The sequence below is a fragment of the Anas platyrhynchos genome, chromosome 34 (genome assembly GCF_047663525.1).
Source record: "Anas platyrhynchos isolate ZD024472 breed Pekin duck chromosome 34, IASCAAS_PekinDuck_T2T, whole genome shotgun sequence".
Classification (NCBI taxonomy): domain Eukaryota; kingdom Metazoa; phylum Chordata; class Aves; order Anseriformes; family Anatidae; genus Anas; species Anas platyrhynchos.
In genome coordinates, this window is record NC_092622.1 from 404,288 (window position 1) to 422,474 (window position 18,187).

Consider the following 18,187-nt stretch of genomic DNA (forward strand, 5'->3'; position numbering starts at 1 on the left):
GCACGTCATGGCCATGCCGTGAGGGCCTGGCGCGTGTCCAGGCATGGGGGACTCTGCCCCGCACTGTTACGGCCTCACCTTGAGCACCAGGTGTGGGTGTCGCAGGATGAGAGGGCCTCAAAACTATCAGGGAGCCTCCAAAGGAGGACGACAAAGATAGTGAAGGTTCTTGAGGGGAGGACGTGTGAGGAATGGCCGAGGTCTCTGGGTATGTTTGGCCCAGAGCAGTGCATGCTGAGGTGATACCTCCTCTACTCCAGACTAAACAACCCCAGCTCCCTCAGCAGCTCCCCCTACAGCTTGAGTTCCAGACAATTTTTATGGCTCTTCCAACTCAGGATATGCAATATCTCTTGATATCTTGATAAAAGACTCATGACTTTTTTTTGAAAACATGAGCCCACACATAGGATGTTCTGATCAAATGTTATGCAGGCAGACAGCTCAGACAGAAACATTTTTCTAGTATTCACGACTCAGCCATGGTAACAACCAAGGGATTTGACAGACTGTCTCACAGCATCCCCTTCATATCTCCCCATACACCGGTAGGCCATCGTGTTAGGTGAGGAGGGTGGCAGTGGTCCTGAGGGGGGAGGCCACCTCTCCAGCTGCGTGGGATGGTGGATATGGACGCTGGCCAAGCAGCTGGCCTGAGGCCTACAAGGCGGCAGTGGCCAGGTGGGCTGCACAGCTTGGAGACCTGAGGGCATCAAGGGATGATCTGTGCCGACTTGTGGCCATCACATCCTCACCAGCCGTCTGAAAAGTCAGCTGAGTCTCTTGGTGCCCCGTCTCTGCATTGAGAGTGAGTGGGAGAGACTTGGTGTGGTGCGAGGGGGAGGCCGGGGAGCAGGAGGTGGGCAGAATGCTGATGTGTTTGATCTGCGCTGCGCTGCAGTGCCTCCACCACAAGAAGAGATCAAAGAGCCAGAAACCGCTCTCAGTAGTGGTTTGGGAATCCCACAGCAACCCCTGTGAGCGACCAGTGTCCCCGTCGCAGGTCAGCAAGTGCCGACTTTGGGAGAGGGCCACTGGAGGCAACGGGGAATGGTTAGAGGGGTCTCGGAAGAGGGCCTCGTGCTCCCTGTGGGGAGCAGCAGAGCAGCGGTAGAGCTGGCAAAGGTGGCCTTGTTTGGCACCCAAGGCAGAGGATGGAACGGCAACGCCTGTGAGGAGCTGAGCCTCTGCCAAGAGCATTTTGGGTTTGGCCTGGGGCAGAGTCAACTGCTTTGGTGCTTAATTGGAGCGCTCGGTTTCCTTTCAGCCTTAGCACCTGAACGCAGCGTTGTGGGCATTGCTGTGAGGAGTGATGGTGGCATCCTTGTCGATGCCACCGCCCGAGTTTCATGCCAGAATCCCTTTACTGTGCATGGGCTGAAGGTGCAGCTTGGCTTGGTCTGCAGCCTGGCACTGCATCTTTTTTTTTTTTTTCTGCAGAGTTTACGTTTTGCCTAGTGTTGACGATTTTGCTGCATATAACTTCTTGTGTAAGAGATCAGAAGGGATTGCTGGAGCCCAAGCTGCCTATCGAGTTTCACCTGGAGGAGGCTGATGCGACTCCAGGCCTGGAATAATCTACACATCTTGTCTGAAGATGTCAGAGTGACTCAATCTGGGCGTCTTATCTGTATGTGCCGAATGTGGTCAGCATCCAGGCATTTGGCTGACTTGACAGATTTTGTCCCTGGTTGTGGAGTTGCCATGTGGGATGTTACAAGCACCTCGTGCTGCCTACTGAGAAAAGCGTCTCCCGTGTGTGTGTGGTAATCTGGAGGAAGGTCATGAGGAGATATGACCTGTTTTTTCCTGACAGAAAATTAAGCTACCATACGTTTCTTTGGAACTGCACCCAATGGACAGGAGTAATGGATTGCAGCATGAGGTGGAGTGTTTATTTATCTGTCCTGGAGTAATGACCAAGGAATTAGATCCTTCTTTTGAAAAAGGTGTCCCTTCTCTGCTGCTTGGATGGCTGCCAATTCTACAGCGGCAGCTTGTGGCTGAGCCAAGCTGCAGCCATCGGGGTAGCCCTTGGCCAAGTGTTCCTTGAGTCCCTCAAGGGTAATGTTCTCCATGCTCCTATGCCCTGCTGCATGAAGAGGCTGTGGAACCAAGCATCCTCCATCTCGGTGGCATTTAGTGGCTTTTATGGTTTGGATTCCTTTAGCTATTCTGTGAGACAGTTTTCCTAGGGCTTTCAAGTGTCTGTGGCTAATGGCTAATACCTACTGATATTTTCAAACAATGCTTCATTGTGCAAGTCTTATGGGATATCATGGATGTAAATTTAATACTTAGATCTTTTGAATAACCTTAAATTCATGTTCTTTATTATTTTAAATCATTTGAGGGTTCATAATGTTTATTTTCTCTTCTCATTTTTAGATTACTGGTGCTGGCTACATACAAGAGGAAATGTAAAAATTTAGTGCTTTATTTCACACATTAACTGAAATGCATATTTGATTTCATATTTCCAGGCTTACAGAATGCTTTTTAAATGGCATTTACACAACTCTGCCCCCTTGTAACTAGCACCTGTAATCTAGGTTCTTCAAGATACTGTGCATCAGTATCATTTTATATTTTATGCCCTAATCTGGATCTTTGTGCATAATGAGTTTAAATTTCTTTCACATGCAATTCAGTAATTGACATCTTTATTTCAAAGACATCCTACAGAATAAATTTCTTACCTTTCCCAATGAAAAAAAAATGAAAATAAGAGTATATACTATGCCTTAGAAGTTGAAGTAGTTCCATTTCTTAACATTTTTCCACTTGAGTTGTCTCATCTTTGTATATAACCAGGTAAAGAAGAGGTCGGCATTCCTCTAAGCAGCAGGAACCCCTCACTGTCTCAAATTATTCGTCTGTCTTTTCTCTTCTGTGGTGCTTGTCTCTGTCCCCAGTCATCATCGCTGCAGCAGCTGCTGAAGTGTCCCTCTCCCCCAGGCAGTCATTCCCCATCGCCGCCCGAAGAACGCGGGGAAGGAGCGTGGCGATTCATGCTGTGTTCTTCTCTCTGCTCCAGCCTTGTCCCAGTTGGTTTTAACAGATCTGAGGAGATACGGTTGGAGGGAATTTAATCCGCAGGGAGAAGACACTCCCATCCAAAGTGACACCACGCACACTCCAAAGAGGTGTAATTCCTTCCTAGCAGGAGAATATGCTGAGTCTCTTCAAACTTTGGTGCCACAAATTCCCATTGAAGATTGGGAAACTTCTACAATGCCAAAGGCAATTTCACATATAAAAAGGAGATTTAGGGTGTGTTTAAGGAATTGTGAAAGCTATATTATAGGTTGTATTTCATCAAAAGTTCTCCTTTCGGTGAAGCTTTGATTGGAAAGATCTATATCTGGAATTGTTCGGAGCCATTAAAGAAGGTTGGGAATCCAATGAGGGGCTGCAGAAAAGTGCATTATCGTGCAAGGTGGTTTCCAACATGTCATAAAATTATGAGAGGCCACTTAGTCACTGAGACCTGTTTCAATGTTCTTGTGCTTTTATTCACTTCTATATTGCAGGGTGTGTTTCTAGGCAGGCCCAAATATGGTAAAGCTACACTGAGAAGCTGTCAACAACACCATGCTGATGAAAATAATAAATTGGTTTCCACCTTCACACCCAAGCCGCTCCAGCCCACCTCCAGAAGCGGATAAAAGGGAGTGTCTGGAGCCGTGGAGCCAGAGAAGACTGCGCACACTTCTCTCTGCATTCATTCCTCAGCTGCACAGCTCTGTTGGTCTATCTGCTCATCTTGACTTTGACCCCACTTGGAAGAAGCAGCCATGTCTCGGCAGTCTGTCTGCAGAAGCTTTGGAGGAGGGAGTAGAAGGGGCTACAGCTCTTGCTCTGCCATCGGTGGTGGCTTTGGAGGAGGCAGCAGCAGGAACAGAATCAGCTACAGCTCATATTCCTCATCCAGGGGATTTGGAGGTGGTGGACAGTGTGGAGGGTTTGGCAGCAGAAGCCTCCATAACATGGGTGGCAGCAGAAGAATTGCCATAGGTGGATGCTACGGTGGTGGAGCCTATGGAGGCAGAATGGGCAGCTTTGGTGGAGGCTATGGAGGAGGAATGGGTGGCTTCGGTGGAGGAATGAGTTGTGGAGGAATGGGTGGCTTTGGTGGAGGAATGGGTGGTGGTGGAATGGGCGGTGGAGGAATGGGTGGCTTTGGTGGAGGAATGGGTGGTGGAGGAATGGGTGGTGGAGGAATGGGCGGCTTTGGTGGAGGAATGGGCGGCTTTGGTGGAGGAATGGGTGGTGGAGGAATGGGTGGCTTTGGTGGTCCCGGCTTCCCTGGAGGCATCCAGCCGGTGCAGGTCGACTCAAGTCTCCTGCGGCCAGTCCACGTTGAGATTGACCCCCAGATCCAGCAGGTCAAAAACCAGGAGAAGGAGCAGATCAAGACTCTTAACAATCAGTTTGCTTCCTTCATTGACAAGGTGAGAACTTAGGACCAATTTTGTGTGGACTTGGACTTTTTAAACAACTTTCCCATGGTGTGGAAAGGGAATTTTTTTCTTACCATCAAGTTTGATGGTACGTTTGATAGCACTTGATAAAGTTGCAAGAACGATGCCATTGCAGCAAGTTGTAATTAAGGTCTTATTAAGTAATACTGAACAATAGACAAGGTTTTCATGCTAATGGAAGATTAAAGAGTGTCATCAGGACATTCTGTAGATTCTCTTGTCCAGTAATTTCTTCAGTTTAATTTATAGTGATTCAGGGTAAAGTCATCATAGTGTACTTAGCTGTTCTAAGAGTTCTCATTACTGTAATTCAGTCTGATGAAGCTTTTTTTTCAAGGAGCTCATCCTTTTAACATATGAGTGTTAAATACCATTCAAGTGAATTTGGATTAATATAATTGCAAATAGAAACCAATGACAGAATCACTTACAGAATATATCAGCAGTTAGATGAATCAGTAATTGCTTGCTTGACTTCACAATTGCTGAGATGACAGTAATGTCCAAACCCGATGTTTTGGAGAGAGTGCAACTTATTTACCAATTGGCAACAACTATTCAAGCAAAAGTGAAAACTTCAGAAAGGCTCACAATTTAAAAATGTCTGTGAAATATCAGGCATTAGCAGGTCGGAGCTTTGAGTTGGCCACAGTTGATTTGGGAAATGATTCTGTTGGCCTCCCAAAGAAGCGGGAGGTTGAGGAGTGTGCCGCCCTCCAGGGTGCATAACTCACACAAGCCTCCGTGGGCTTTCAGGTGCGCTTCCTGGAGCAGCAGAACAAGGTGCTCTCCACCAAGTGGGAGCTGCTGCAGCAGCAAGGGCCCTCTGGGCCAAGGAAGAACCTGGATGTCCTCTTTGAGAACTACATCCAGAACCTGAGGAGGAGACTCGAGTCTCTAGTGGGACAGAGGGGAGAGCTGGAGTCAGAACTGCAGAACATGCGGCAATACGTCGAGGAGTACAAAACCAAGTAAGTGCCGAGACAGAGCGAGGAGGAAGGAAGCAGCAAGGCAGGAGAGCAGGGCCAGGCTGCGAGTGCCTGCTGTGTCTTCCCTCTGCTCGGGAGCTCTCCAAAGGGGGCCGGAGGCTTCTGCACAAGGCCAGGGGTTCTGCTGCTCGAGCACTGCAGGAGCCTCATCTTGTCCATCACCTTCCACAGGTACGAAGAAGAAATCAACAGGCGCACGGCTGCTGAGAACGAGTTTGTGGTGCTGAAGAAGGTGAGTGCCAGAGGCAGGAGGAGGGCGGTGAGCTGGAGGCAGGAGGCTGTAGGGAGGCAGCACTCGGACGGGCAGCTGCCTGCAGCAGGCCCTGGCTGCTGGCAGCCCCTGAGTGATGGGGAGAGGCCGGTGCCCATCTGCGTGATCTGTCCTGCAGGATGTGGACTGTGCCTACATGACCAAGGTGGAGCTGGAAGCCAAGGTGGGAGCTCTGACCGATGAGATCAACTTCCTGAGGTGCATCTACGAGGAGGTAAGAGCCTGCCCGAGCTGCAGAGAGGTGCAGGGGGAGTCCAGGAACCGAGGGCAGGCGAGGTGCCCGTGGGGCTGCGGTCTGGAGAGTCTCTGGGGCTGCCGGAATGGCTGCTGTGCGCTGCCCTCCTCTCCTGGCACGCCGAGGCTGACTCCTGTGCTGGTTGCAGGAGCTGTCTCAGATGCAGACGATCAGCCGGGACCTGTCTGTGGTGGTGTCCATGGACAACAACCGTCACCTGGACCTGGACAGCATCATCGAGGAGGTCAGGCGCCAGTACGAGCAGATCGCTCAGAACAGCCGGGCTGAAGCTGAGGCTTGGTACCAGAGCCGGGTGAGTTGGCAAGAGCCAAGGCAGCTGGGGCAGTGTCTGCCTGTCCATGGAGCACGGGGGATGGCTGAGTGCTTGTGAGGTTGTCTCATCGATGGGTTGTTTGTCTCGGTGTCATCAGTATGAAGAGCTGCAGAGCACTGCTGGCAGGCACGGGGACAGCCTGCGCAACACCAAGATGGAGATCCAGGAGCTTACCAGGAACATCCAGAGGCTGCGGGCAGAAATTGAGAATGTGAAGAAGCAGGTAGGGGTTATTTGGTGTCTCACTGGATACCAGCTGGATCACAAATGTTATTGTGTGGGGCAAAAACATTTTCTTCAAGCACTCTAGTTGAACTGACTTCATTATATTGCGTTTTTCCTCGACCCCTCTACTTGGAGCTTGGGGGAGATTCAGGTGACACAATGTGACCTGAGAATTTGCTCTTCTTCTTGCTCAGAACCAGCAGCTGCAGGCAGCTATTGCTGAGGCGGAGGAGCGCGGTGAGATGGCTCTGAAGGATGCCAGGACGAAACTGGAAGAGCTGGAATGTGCCCTGAACAAAGACAAGGAGGAGTTGGCTCGCCTGTTGAAGGAGTACCAGGAGCTGCTGAACATCAAGATTGCCCTGGATGTGGAGATTGCCATGTACAGGAAGCTGCTGGAGGGAGAGGAGAACAGGTACCATTCTTTATTTGTGTCTATTTGACTAAACCATTCTTGATAGACTATTCTATGTGTGGATTGGGTCTTGTCCTAACCCACTGGAGATTAAAGTCATATTTTAAACATGCTTTAATTCTTAGCCCTACTCAAAAATGTTTTGCATCTTTCTTATAAGAGGTGGCTTTGGTGTTGCTTATTTGTGTTAAGAAATAATTGGGAAAATCAGAAAGAATTTGGAAAATACATACAGTAAATAAAAAAGGAAAATCTCAGCTGAAAAAGCTTGCACTTCCAGTAAGACTAACTGGTACTGTTTTCATTTTCAGGCTTTGCAACGACGGCATGTCCAACGTGAATGTCTGTAAGTATCCTCAGTTGTTTCCTTGTGGAGTCGCAGTGGGCTGTGTATTTTGGAGAAGCAATGTGCCACGGCCCCATGCATAACCTGTGCTTCTCTTCCAGCTGTGGTAGGCAGGACCACCATGTCCGGAGGCCGAGGAGGCATGGGAGGAGGCTTCGGAGGCAGCGGCATGGGAGGAGGCTTCGGCGGCAGCGGCATGGGAGGAGGCTTCGGCGGCAGCGGCATGGGAGGAGGCTTCGGCGGCAGCGGCATGGGAGGAGGAATGGGAGGAGGAGTATGTGGAGTAGGAGGAGGCTTTGGAGGTGGAAGCTCTGGAGGCAGCTGTGGCATGGGAGGAGGAATGTACAGCGGAGGCTTCTCTTCTGGAAGTGGAAGGATGTGCGCGTCTGGAGGTGGCAACTTCAGCTCCGGTGGGGGATCCTCCTCCGTCCGCAGATGTGTCACAACCACCTCCGTCAAGTCTTCAGGAGTAAGGTTCTGAGCCCTGAAGGCAGATCGAGAAACAAAAGAAGCTTCTCCTCCCCTCTCCTGGCAGCAGCCCAGCCTCCTTAAATCCGACTCCAGTATCCCGCAAGGAAACGAACTGTGTCCCTCTCGGTCCACCACCTACCCGCTGGGCCTCCGGGCTCCTTCGCAGGAGGGGAGCCTCGTGGCCGTGCCACACTGCTCACTAGCCCCATGCCCAGCGATGAATAACTGAGCAAAGAAAAGTGTCTCGTGTGGATACCCAGTGCGGAGAGCTGATTTAAAGGAGGGAAATGCTCTGCCTTTCTTGCTGCCTTGTACATTTCTAGCTGCCTTGTGGCAAACGTGTATAAAAACACTCTCTGTGCCTATTCCGTCAGGTTGCTTCCTAGATGGCCGTATCCCTGGGGTGCTTCTGCATGCAGTACATCCTGCTTCCATTCACTTGTGCTGTGGGGCATGGCAGGCAGGGGCAAGTGGACTCCTCCCTTGGCAGAGCCGGGGAGCGAGCAGCCTCTCTGCAGGCGACCAGAGGGACAAATTGTCCCGGGGCGAAGCACCTGGGCAGCTTTAGGTGCCTGGAGTCTCCTGCTAGACGCAGGAGCACTCTCGAGCCGTGGCTTCGGGCTCCACTTGCCCTTGCTCCATGGTACCTGCTGACACCTCCTGCCCGCGTGGACTCTTTGCAAAGAAAACCAAACTTGCTTTTCTGCGCTAGGCCCGCTGTGACATGGAACCAGATGTACTGTGCCCCCTCCTTTCCTTTCTGTGTGTGATATGTCCTTGGGATGTTGCCATTCTCAATAAATTGCAGAGAACATTCACGGTGTCTGCTCGTCACTGCTTTAGAAGTCTCTTTTCCCTAGGAGAAGAGGAGGAGGCCAAGGGGAGGCCTCATGGTGGCCTGCAGCTCCCTCATGAGGGGAGTGGAGGGGCAGGCTCTGAGTTCTGCTCTCTGAGAACAGCAACAGGACCGGAGGGAATGGCATGGAGCTGGGACAGGGGAGGGTCAGGTTGGGTGTGAGGGAAAGGTTCTGCACCCAGAGGTGGCTGGGCACTGGGACGGGCTCCCCAGGGATGGCACCGAGCTGCAGGAGTTCAGGAAGTATTTGGAGAACCCTCTCCAATGTAGGGTCTGATGTTTGGGTGCTCTTGTGTGGAACCAGGAATTAGAGTAATTTATCCTTGTGGTTTTTTCCTGCTTGGGATATTCTCTGCTATCTCTGGATATATGTTGATAAAAGCTTATTGACTTTTATCAGTTGTAGCATTGCCTGAAAATGCAAGTCCACAGCTACAGTGGAGCGGGTTTTGGAAGCTCAGTTCAGAAACTGTGCAGTAAATGGGAGCAGGCAGGAGCACTGCTCCTTGTAGCATGATAATGGAGGAGTGCAGGAAGCTGGAAAGGTTTGGTTAGATCCTGATGTAGCCTCATCCTGTGAATCATGTACAGTCAACTCCACAATGCAGATGTGCATCTTCCAAAACTGTGCAGAATCAACAGGCTAGACCTTGCCTATTGGGTTCAGCAAACAAAGGCACTTGGTACCCTGCTAGCCACGTCACAGGTCACCAGTGTTCTGACGATATAAACTGAGACTGACCTAGAAAGGGAGTTTATTTGTCTCTTTGATGTCAGATTCTCAGAGGATGTACAAAAGAAGCCATACTCAGGGTATGCTGAAATCAGGAACAGAAAATTATGGGCTTTGTGCAGCAACACTGTCAGAGCATAATGGCTAAACCAGAGGAGATACAAACACATTGACACATGATGGAAACAGGCAGTGGCAGGGAGGAGCAGACATCAGATCAGTCTGTTGTTGAGATTTCACTTGAGTTTTCTGCCTTGGAGTGGACTTTGGTATGTGGTAGGCGAAGCTGTCAATGGGAGGCCACCTCTCCAGCTGCATGGGATGGTGGATATGGACGCTGGCCAAGCAGCTGGCCTGAGGCCTACAAGGCGGCAGTGGCCAGGTGGGCTGCACAGCTTGGAGACCTGAGGGCATCAAGGGATGATCTGTGCCGACTTGTGGCCATCACATCCTCACCGGCCGTCTGAAAAGTCAGCTGAGTCTCTTGGTGCCCCGTCTCTGCATTGAGAGTGAGTGGGAGAGACTTGGTGTGGTGCGAGGGGGAGGCCGGGGAGCAGGAGGTGGGCAGAATGCTGATGTGTTTGATCTGCGCTGCGCTGCAGTGCCTCCACCTCAAGAAGAGATCAAAGAGCCAGAAACTGCTCTCAGTAGTGGTTTGGGAATCCCACAGCAACCCCTGTGAGCGACCAGTGTCCCCGTCGCAGGTCAGCAAGTGCCGACTTTGGGAGAGGGCCACTGGAGGCAACGGGGAATGGTTAGAGGGGTCTCGGAAGAGGGCCTCGTGCTCCCTGTGGGGAGCAGCAGAGCAGCGGTAGAGCTGGCAAAGGTGGCCTTGTTTGGCACCCAAGGCAGAGGATGGAACGGCAACGCCTGTGAGGAGCTGAGCCTCTGCCAAGAGCATTTTGGGTTTGGCCTGGGGCAGAGTCAACTGCTTTGGTGCTTAATTGGAGCGCTCGGTTTCCTTTCAGCCTTAGCACCTGAACGCAGCGTTGTGGGCATTGCTGTGAGGAGTGATGGTGGCATCCTTGTCGATGCCACCGCCCGAGTTTCATGCCAGAATCCCTTTACTGTGCATGGGCTGAAGGTGCAGCTTGGCTTGGTCTGCAGCCTGGCACTGCATCTTTTTTTTTTTTTCTGCAGAGTTTACGTTTTGCCTAGTGTTGACGACTTTTGCTGTGCACAGCTCCTTGCGTAAGAGATCAGAAGGGATTGCTGGAGCCCAAGCTGCCTATCGAGTTTCACCTGGAGGAGGCTGATGCGACTCCAGGTCTGGAATAATCTACACATCTTGTCTGAAGACGTCAGAGTGACTCAATCTGGGCGTCTTATCTGTATGTGCCGAATGTGGTCAGCATCCAGGCATTTGGCTGACTTGACAGATTTTGTCCCTGGTTGTGGAGTCGCCATGTGGGATGTTACAAGCACCTCGTGCTGCCTACCGAGAAAAGCGTCTCCTGTGTGTGTGGTAATCTGGAGGAAGGCCATGAGAAGATATGACCTGTTTTTTCCTGATGAAAAACTTAGCTACCTTACGTTTCTCTGGAACTGCACCCAATGGACAGGAGTAATGGATTGCGGCATGAGGTGGAGGACTTAATTATCTGTCCTGGAGTAATGACCAATGAATTAATTCATTTCATTCAAGCTGCTTTTGAAAGAGAAGGCGTCTCCGCTCTGTAGGGATGGCTGCCATTGGCCAAGTGTTCCTTGAGTCCCTCAAGGGTAATATTCTCCACACTCCTATGCCCTGCTGCATGAAGAGGCTGTGGAGCCAAGCATCCTCCATCTCAGTGGCATTCAGTGCCATTTATGGTTTGGATTCCTTTAGCTATTATGTGAGCCAGTTTTCCCAAGGCTTTCAAGTGTCTGTGGCTAAAGGCTGATACCTACTGATATTTTCAAACAACACTTTGTTGTTGCACAAGTCCTACAGAAGATTCTGAAGACTCAAACACACAAGGTGTATATTCCACCTTGGGAGGTTAAACAGAGTATAATGTTGGACTGCTGAAATGTTTAGGGGTCTGTGAAGTATATTTACTTTGACATTTTTGATGATTTTTGGAGTTAAACACTAGGAAAAGATATATATATATATATTCCTTAAGGTTTATACACACAACTAAAAAGTGTATTTGATTATTGTATCTTCAAAATGTCTTTCAGGTGAATTTCCTACCTCATACCTGGATAATTTGTAGCAGCAGCTGGTTTCTTAAAAATACAGTTTTCTAAAATGAATTTAGGCATCACCTCCTCTCTCCCAGAAAAGTTCCTCTGGTCTCATGTGTCCTTGCCATAGCTCTTAAAGTACACTTCATATTTTCAGCAAAGAAAATATTGCACCTCTGGCTATTTAAGAAAGCATCAAAGCTTCTTCAAACTTTTATGTGCCCCTTATTTAGAAATGATCGAGTATGATGAACTCAACCTGATCCTTTATCTACCAACTTAAGTAAAAAATATTCTTTTCACAAGTCAGTGTTATCCCTGCCCACATTTCTGTGCTATATTTCTGTCTTCAGTCATCATTACCACTTCTAGCGTTGAGTGTCCTTCTTCTCCTCTGCAGGTTCAGCAGCAGCAGCTCCTGTGCCCATTAGAAAAGCACAAAGAAGGAGTGTGGCTGTCCATGTTCTCTACTTCATTGTGCTCTGGTGCTCGGAGTCTGGTCCTCTTACCTCCGGGAGACACATTCTGTGAGAGTTTGCCCTTGAAGAAGGCACTCCCATCCCAACTGATGGTGAGCGTGCTCTTAGGAGAAGAACTAAGCCCCTCCTTTCTGGATAAAAAAGAAATGCTGACTGTTGTTAAATGTTAATGTGTGGTATTCTTGCTTTACACTGGGAAACTGCTTTTTGGAAAGCCATCAGCAATTTTCCATATAAGAAGGAGACTCAGGGTGTGCTTGGTGGGATTGTGAAAGTCTCATTCTAGCTGATTTTCACCAGAATGCTTGTTTGACACTGAGCTTCCATGCAGCAGATCCAGATCCAGATAATCTGAGAAATTGCTAAGAATGGGTAGAAAGGTAGGAGGAGGGAAGAACATGACTACATCACTATAAAACATATTTTTCCAGATGCCGCAAGATATGAGAGTCCACTTACTCATTGAGACCTGTTTCAATGCTCTTGCTCTTTTATTCTCTTCTGCATTGCAAAGCGTATTTCTGGGTGGAGTCAACAATTTGGCAAAAATCTGTTAACCGCACCAAGCTGATGAAGACAGTAAATTTGTTTCCTCTTCACGCCCATGTAGACCCAGCCCACCGCCAGAAACAGATAAAAGGGAATGCCTGAAGCCGTGGAGCCAGAGAAGACTGCACACACTTCTCTCCACATCCATCCCACAGCAGCACAGCTCCGTTGGTCTCTCTCCTCTCCTCGACTCCACTTGGAAGAAGCAGCCATGTCTCGGCAGTCAATCTGCAGAAGCTTTGGAGGCGGAAGCAGAAGGGGATACAGCTCTTGCTCTGCCATCGGTGGTGGCTTTGGTGGAAGTGGGGGCAGAAGCAGGATCAGCTATAGCTCATTCTCCACATCCAGGGGAACTGGAGGCGCCGGACGTTGTGGAGGTTTTAGCAGCAGGAGCCTCCACAACATGGGTGGCAGCGGAAGGATTTCCATGGGTGGCTCTTATGGCGGTGGATACGGATGTAGAATTGTTGGCTTTGGTGGAGGCTATGGAGGAGGATTTGGCAGCATTGGAGGAGGTGTCATTGGTGGAGGAATAGGCAGCTTTGGTGGCCCTGTGAGAGGTGGTCCTGGGTTCCCCGGAGGCATCCAGCCGGTGCAGGTTGACACAACCCTCCTGCGGCCAGTCCATGTTGATATTGATCCTCAGATCCAGCAAGTGAAGTGCCAGGAGAAGGAGCAGATCAAGACTCTTAACAATCAGTTTGCTTCCTTCATTGACAAGGTGAGAGGCTGGAACTACGTCTGCTTGGGGTTGGGGTCTCTGAGGAACTTTCCTGTGCTGTGGAGGGGGGAGCGTTGTCCTTCCCCGCTCAGTGTTGGCATGGCTGGAAGGCTGGCGGTGTTCTCACTGAGTCCTGCTAAGGAAATCTGAAAATTTTACATCTGCAGGGAGGCCAGAGGACTTTCCCTAGGGTCGCTTGACCCAAATTCTTTCTTACCTTTTGTCTCTAGCCTTCTGTGGGGAGTCAGGCCAAAGGGGTCACGGCATACCCGATTATCCTAAGTGGTTCTTTAAAGCCTGTCCTTTTTCAAAGGTAGTTTCTTCTCAAGAAACTTAGAGAGTAGGAATGAAATTTCAGTTAATTCCTGACAGTTCCTTATTTTGGTTCACACCCAGATTAATGGACTATAGATTGTCTGCACCAGGAGAACATTGCTTGTCACTGTGCTTCATAGTCTGTTTTAATATAGGACATACGTATTGAATGCTTTTTGTGCCTTCTGTGGTGAGTGTTCTCCAATACAGAGACACACGAGATTTCATTCATTATAATGCAGACGAGAAAGTATCTAATGCTTCTGAAAATTCATGTCTGTCAAAATTGGCAATTGGAGCTGTTAATATGGAATCTAAACATTCTTATAGATATTCAGAAAAACAATAAAAATGGGAGCTGAAAGGGGAACAAATTCAAGAATAACAGAAAGAGAAGTGGAGGAAGAAGGGAGGAAACTTCCTCCTGGAAAAATGGCTCTCAACCAGCCATTTTTTCAGCCAGACATTTGGTCATTTGGGAAATGATTCTGTTGGCCTCCCAAAGAAGCGGGAGGTTGAGGAGTGTGCCGCCCTCCAGGGTGCATAACTCACACAAGCTTCCGTGGGCTTTCAGGTGCGCTTCCTGGAGCAGCAGAACAAGGTGCTCTCCACCAAGTGGGAGCTGCTGCAGCAGCAAGGGCCCTCTGGGCCGAGGAAGAACCTGGATGTCCTCTTTGAGAACTACATCCAGAACCTGAGGAGGAGACTCGAGTCTCTAGTGGGACAGAGGGGAGAGCTGGAGTCGGAACTGCAGAACATGCGGCAATACGTCGAGGAGTACAAAACCAAGTAAGTGCCGAGACAGAGCGAGGAGGAAGGAAGCAGCAAGGCAGGAGAGCAGGGCCAGGCTGCGAGTGCCTGCTGTGTCTTCCCTCTGCTCGGGAGCTCTCCAAAGGGGGCCGGAGGCTTCTGCACAAGGCCAGGGGTTCTGCTGCTCGAGCACTGCAGGAGCCTCATCTTGTCCATCACCTTCCACAGGTACGAAGAAGAAATCAACAGGCGCACGGCTGCTGAGAACGAGTTTGTGGTGCTGAAGAAGGTGAGTGCCAGAGGCAGGAGGAGGGCGGTGAGCTGGAGGCAGGAGGCTGTAGGGAGGCAGCACTCGGACGGGCAGCTGCCTGCAGCAGGCCCTGGCTGCTGGCAGCCCCTGAGTGATGGGGAGAGGCCGGTGCCCATCTGCGTGATCTGTCCTGCAGGATGTGGACTGTGCCTACATGACCAAGGTGGAGCTGGAAGCCAAGGTGGGAGCTCTGACCGACGAGATCAACTTCCTGAGGTGCATCTACGAGGAGGTAAGAGCCTGCCCGAGCTGCAGCGAGGTGCGGGGGGAGTCCAGGCACCGAGGGCAGGCGAGGTGCCCGTGGGGCTGCGGTCTGGAGAGTCGCTGGGGCTGCCGGAATGGCTGCTGTGCGCTGCCCTCCTCTCCTGGCACGCCGAGGCTGACTCCTGTGCTGGTTGCAGGAGCTGTCTCAGATGCAGACGATCAGCCGGGACCTGTCTGTGGTGGTGTCCATGGACAACAACCGCCACCTGGACCTGGACAGCATCATCGAGGAGGTCAGGCGCCAGTACGAGCAGATCGCTCAGAACAGCCGGGCTGAAGCTGAGGCTTGGTACCAGAGCCGGGTGAGTTGGCAAGAGCCAAGGCAGCTGGGGCAGTGTCTGCCTGTCCATGGAGCACGGGGGATGGCTGAGTGCTTGTGAGGTTGTCTCATCGATGGGTTGTTTGTCTCGGTGTCATCAGTATGAAGAGCTGCAGAGCACTGCTGGCAGGCACGGGGACAGCCTGCGCAACACCAAGATGGAGATCCAGGAGCTTACCAGGAACGTCCAGAGGCTGCGGGCAGAAATTGAGAGTGTGAAGAAGCAGGTAGGGGTTGCTGAGTATCTCCTTTGGTTCTGCCATCAGTCTGGGTTGTGGGTGAGCTGGCTGGTGTGCTCAGGGCTGCAGGAGGGAAGCGCAGCCGCTGAAATGCAGCATCTGTGGAGGAGACTGCTTGCTCCTCCACAGTTTATGCCCTCCAGTTTGCCTTTCGGGCTGCTATGGTGGAGAGTGTACAGAAGGGGACTGAGGAATTGCTCTTGTCCTTACTCAGAACCAGCAGCTGCAGGCAGCTATTGCTGAGGCCGAGGAGCGTGGTGAGTTGGCTCTGAAGGATGCCAGGAGGAAACTGGAGGAGCTGGAATGTGCCCTGAGCAAAGACAAGGAGGAGCTGGCTCGCCTGTTGAAGGAGTACCAGGAGCTGCTGAACATCAAGATTGCCCTGGATGTGGAGATTGCCATGTACAGGAAGCTGCTGGAGGGAGAGGAGAACAGGTGAGACATGCTTTTATCTCAGCCTCACCAAGGTACTGCCTCTGCTTGGGGCAGACTGTGGCTTCGTCATCTTTCGCAACCCATATAGACTTGGTTTCTTATTTACTCTCAGTTTTTCCCAAATTTTTTTTTGGCCAAAAGAAAAAAAAAAAGAAAAAAAAAAGAAAAAAATACCACAGGGTCTATGTCCCACTCTTATTGACTGTCTTTAGAAGGAGCAGGAAATAAATGAAGTACCTGGGAAACTGCACTGAGCGAAAGTGCTCTGTCTTGTATCAGATTGACATCTTGTGTTCCTTTCCCTACGCAGGCTGTGTGGAGACAATCCAGCCAGCGTGAATGTCTGTAAGTACCAGCGCATCCTCTTCTTTGCAGAATGGCTTTTCTCCTGGGTTTTGTGAGGATTCCCAGGCTGTCACTTCATGCACAGTGACCCTGTCCTTCTCTTGCAGCTGTGGTAGGCAGAACCACCATTGCTGGAGGCAGAGTCGGAGGCTTTGGTGCCGGCAGTGGCATGGGAGGAGGAGTATGTGCGGTCGGAGGAGGAAGCATCGTCGGAGGCAGCTGTGGAGTGGGAGGAGGGATATACAGCGGAGGCTTCTCCTCTGGCAGTGGAAGAATGTGCAGCTCTGGAGGTGGCAGCTTCGTTACTGGAGGCGGATCCTCCTCCGTCCGGAGATGTGTCACAACCACAACGGTCAAATCTTCAGGTGTAAAATACTGAGCCCCGACCTCAGTCCCTCAAAGGAAAGAAGCATAAGAAGCATCTCCCGTCCTCAGCCAGCGGCACAGCCCCTTGCATCCAGAACCGGTATCCAGCAAAGAAATGAACTGTTTCCCTCATAACTTCCTTAAACCATTCTGCCTCCTTCCCAGAGGGAGATTTGCAGCAAAACACCACCCTGTTGGCACTGCCTGCCTCCTCTCTGCGCTCCACCACTCTGCAGGGATGAAACATTTACAGCCCCATTAGGAAATATTTTCCTTGCGGATACCCGTCACCAGAGAGTTCATCCAAGGGCCCTACCTCCCTTGCTGTGCTGTGCTGGCTGAGCAGGAGTGTGCACGAATCTGCTCTTTCCTTTCACTTCTCAAGGTCTCTTTTTCAATGGCCGTGTTCTCCTTGTGCCTTCTGTGTCCTGCATGTTGCCCACATGCTTGTTTCAGCTGTATCGGGAATTCATGTAAGCAGAAGAAAACGTGATAATGTCTCGTAGTCAGATTTAGGAGTGAGAAGCAGCTCCCTGGAGCATTTGGCAGCTTTAATATTTTATAGATTCCTTTCCCTCTTCTCCTTCACAGCTGACGTATGCAAGGCCTTATTGCAAATCTTCTGTTACGTGAATTTGAATGCATTGTTGCTTTCTACCAATACCCCCTTTCCCCGAGTTCTTTCATTACCAATAAACTGCAGACAGGTGAAAAGATGTCTTTGTGTTGTGTTATCACTAAGCATTCCTGAGAGGAGGGTCCCGAGGGGCAACAGACGTTGTTCTTTGCTATAGGAATGGCAAGGCAATGGTGCGGTGTGGGGTCTGTCCTGCGGAGCAAATCCAGCAGGACGTGGGGGGGACTTGCAGGAGGTGGCCTGTCCCCGGGAGCTGGTGCACCCCATAGCCCCATCTCTCAGCACCCCTGGGCCCTGAGGCCACGAAGTTCCCAGCCAAAGGCAGAGGGAGGAAGCTGGACCTTCCTCCTCCTCACAGAGAGCCACGTGGCAGCATCCTGCTCCTCCCCAGCAGAATGTGTCTCCGCAGGGCAGGAGAGCCGTGGGTGTAACACAGGGAGGGGACACACGGATTGAGCGCGGCCACTGGGATGTGGCTGTTGGGACGTGGCGGTCTGAACGTGGCAGTTGGGTTGGGGTGGTTTGAACACGGCTATTGGGATGTAGGCACTGGTGAGGGGACATTTGGACACATCCAATGGGATGTGGCAGTTGGACTTTGATAGTTTGAACACGGCCATTGGGACAAAAGAGGGCCGACTAAAAGAGGGCATGTTTAGATTAGATATAAGGAAGAAATTCATCACTCAGAGGGTGCTGAGGCACTGGCACAGGCTGCCCAGAGAAGCTGTGGATGCTCCATCCCTGGAGGTGTTCAAGCCCAGGTTGGATGGGGCTTTGGGCAACCTGGTCTGGTGGGAGGCGTCCCTGCCCATGGCAGGGCAGTTGGAATTAGATGATCTTTAAGGTCCCTTCCAACCCAAACCATTCCATGATGCCATGATCCGTTGGTGGTGCCTGGAGCTCCCACTGCACACAGTGGAGGCC

The 18,187-nt window shown here is 50.8% G+C and overlaps 2 protein-coding genes across 2 annotated transcripts; both read left to right on the forward strand.

Moving 5' to 3' along the window:
* The first annotated feature begins 3,676 nt into the window (after positions 1-3,676).
* LOC101801879 (keratin, type II cytoskeletal 6A) lies at positions 3,677-8,588 on the forward strand. The gene is made up of 9 exons (XM_013109439.5): positions 3,677-4,454; positions 5,241-5,455; positions 5,645-5,705; positions 5,863-5,958; positions 6,128-6,292; positions 6,411-6,536; positions 6,733-6,953; positions 7,265-7,299; positions 7,401-8,588. The coding sequence occupies exons 1-9, from the start codon at positions 3,798-3,800 to the stop codon at positions 7,778-7,780; spliced, it is 1,956 nt and encodes a 651-aa protein (XP_012964893.4). The 5' UTR covers positions 3,677-3,797; the 3' UTR covers positions 7,781-8,588.
* Positions 8,589-12,661: 4,073 nt separating this feature from the next.
* Positions 12,662-17,339, forward strand: LOC101801676 (keratin, type II cytoskeletal 75). The gene is made up of 9 exons (XM_013109437.5): positions 12,662-13,280; positions 14,170-14,384; positions 14,574-14,634; positions 14,792-14,887; positions 15,057-15,221; positions 15,340-15,465; positions 15,692-15,912; positions 16,223-16,257; positions 16,365-17,339. Exons 1-9 carry the CDS (start codon positions 12,771-12,773, stop codon positions 16,634-16,636), a joined length of 1,701 nt encoding a protein of 566 aa, XP_012964891.3. The 5' UTR covers positions 12,662-12,770; the 3' UTR covers positions 16,637-17,339.
* Positions 17,340-18,187: the final 848 nt, after the last annotated feature.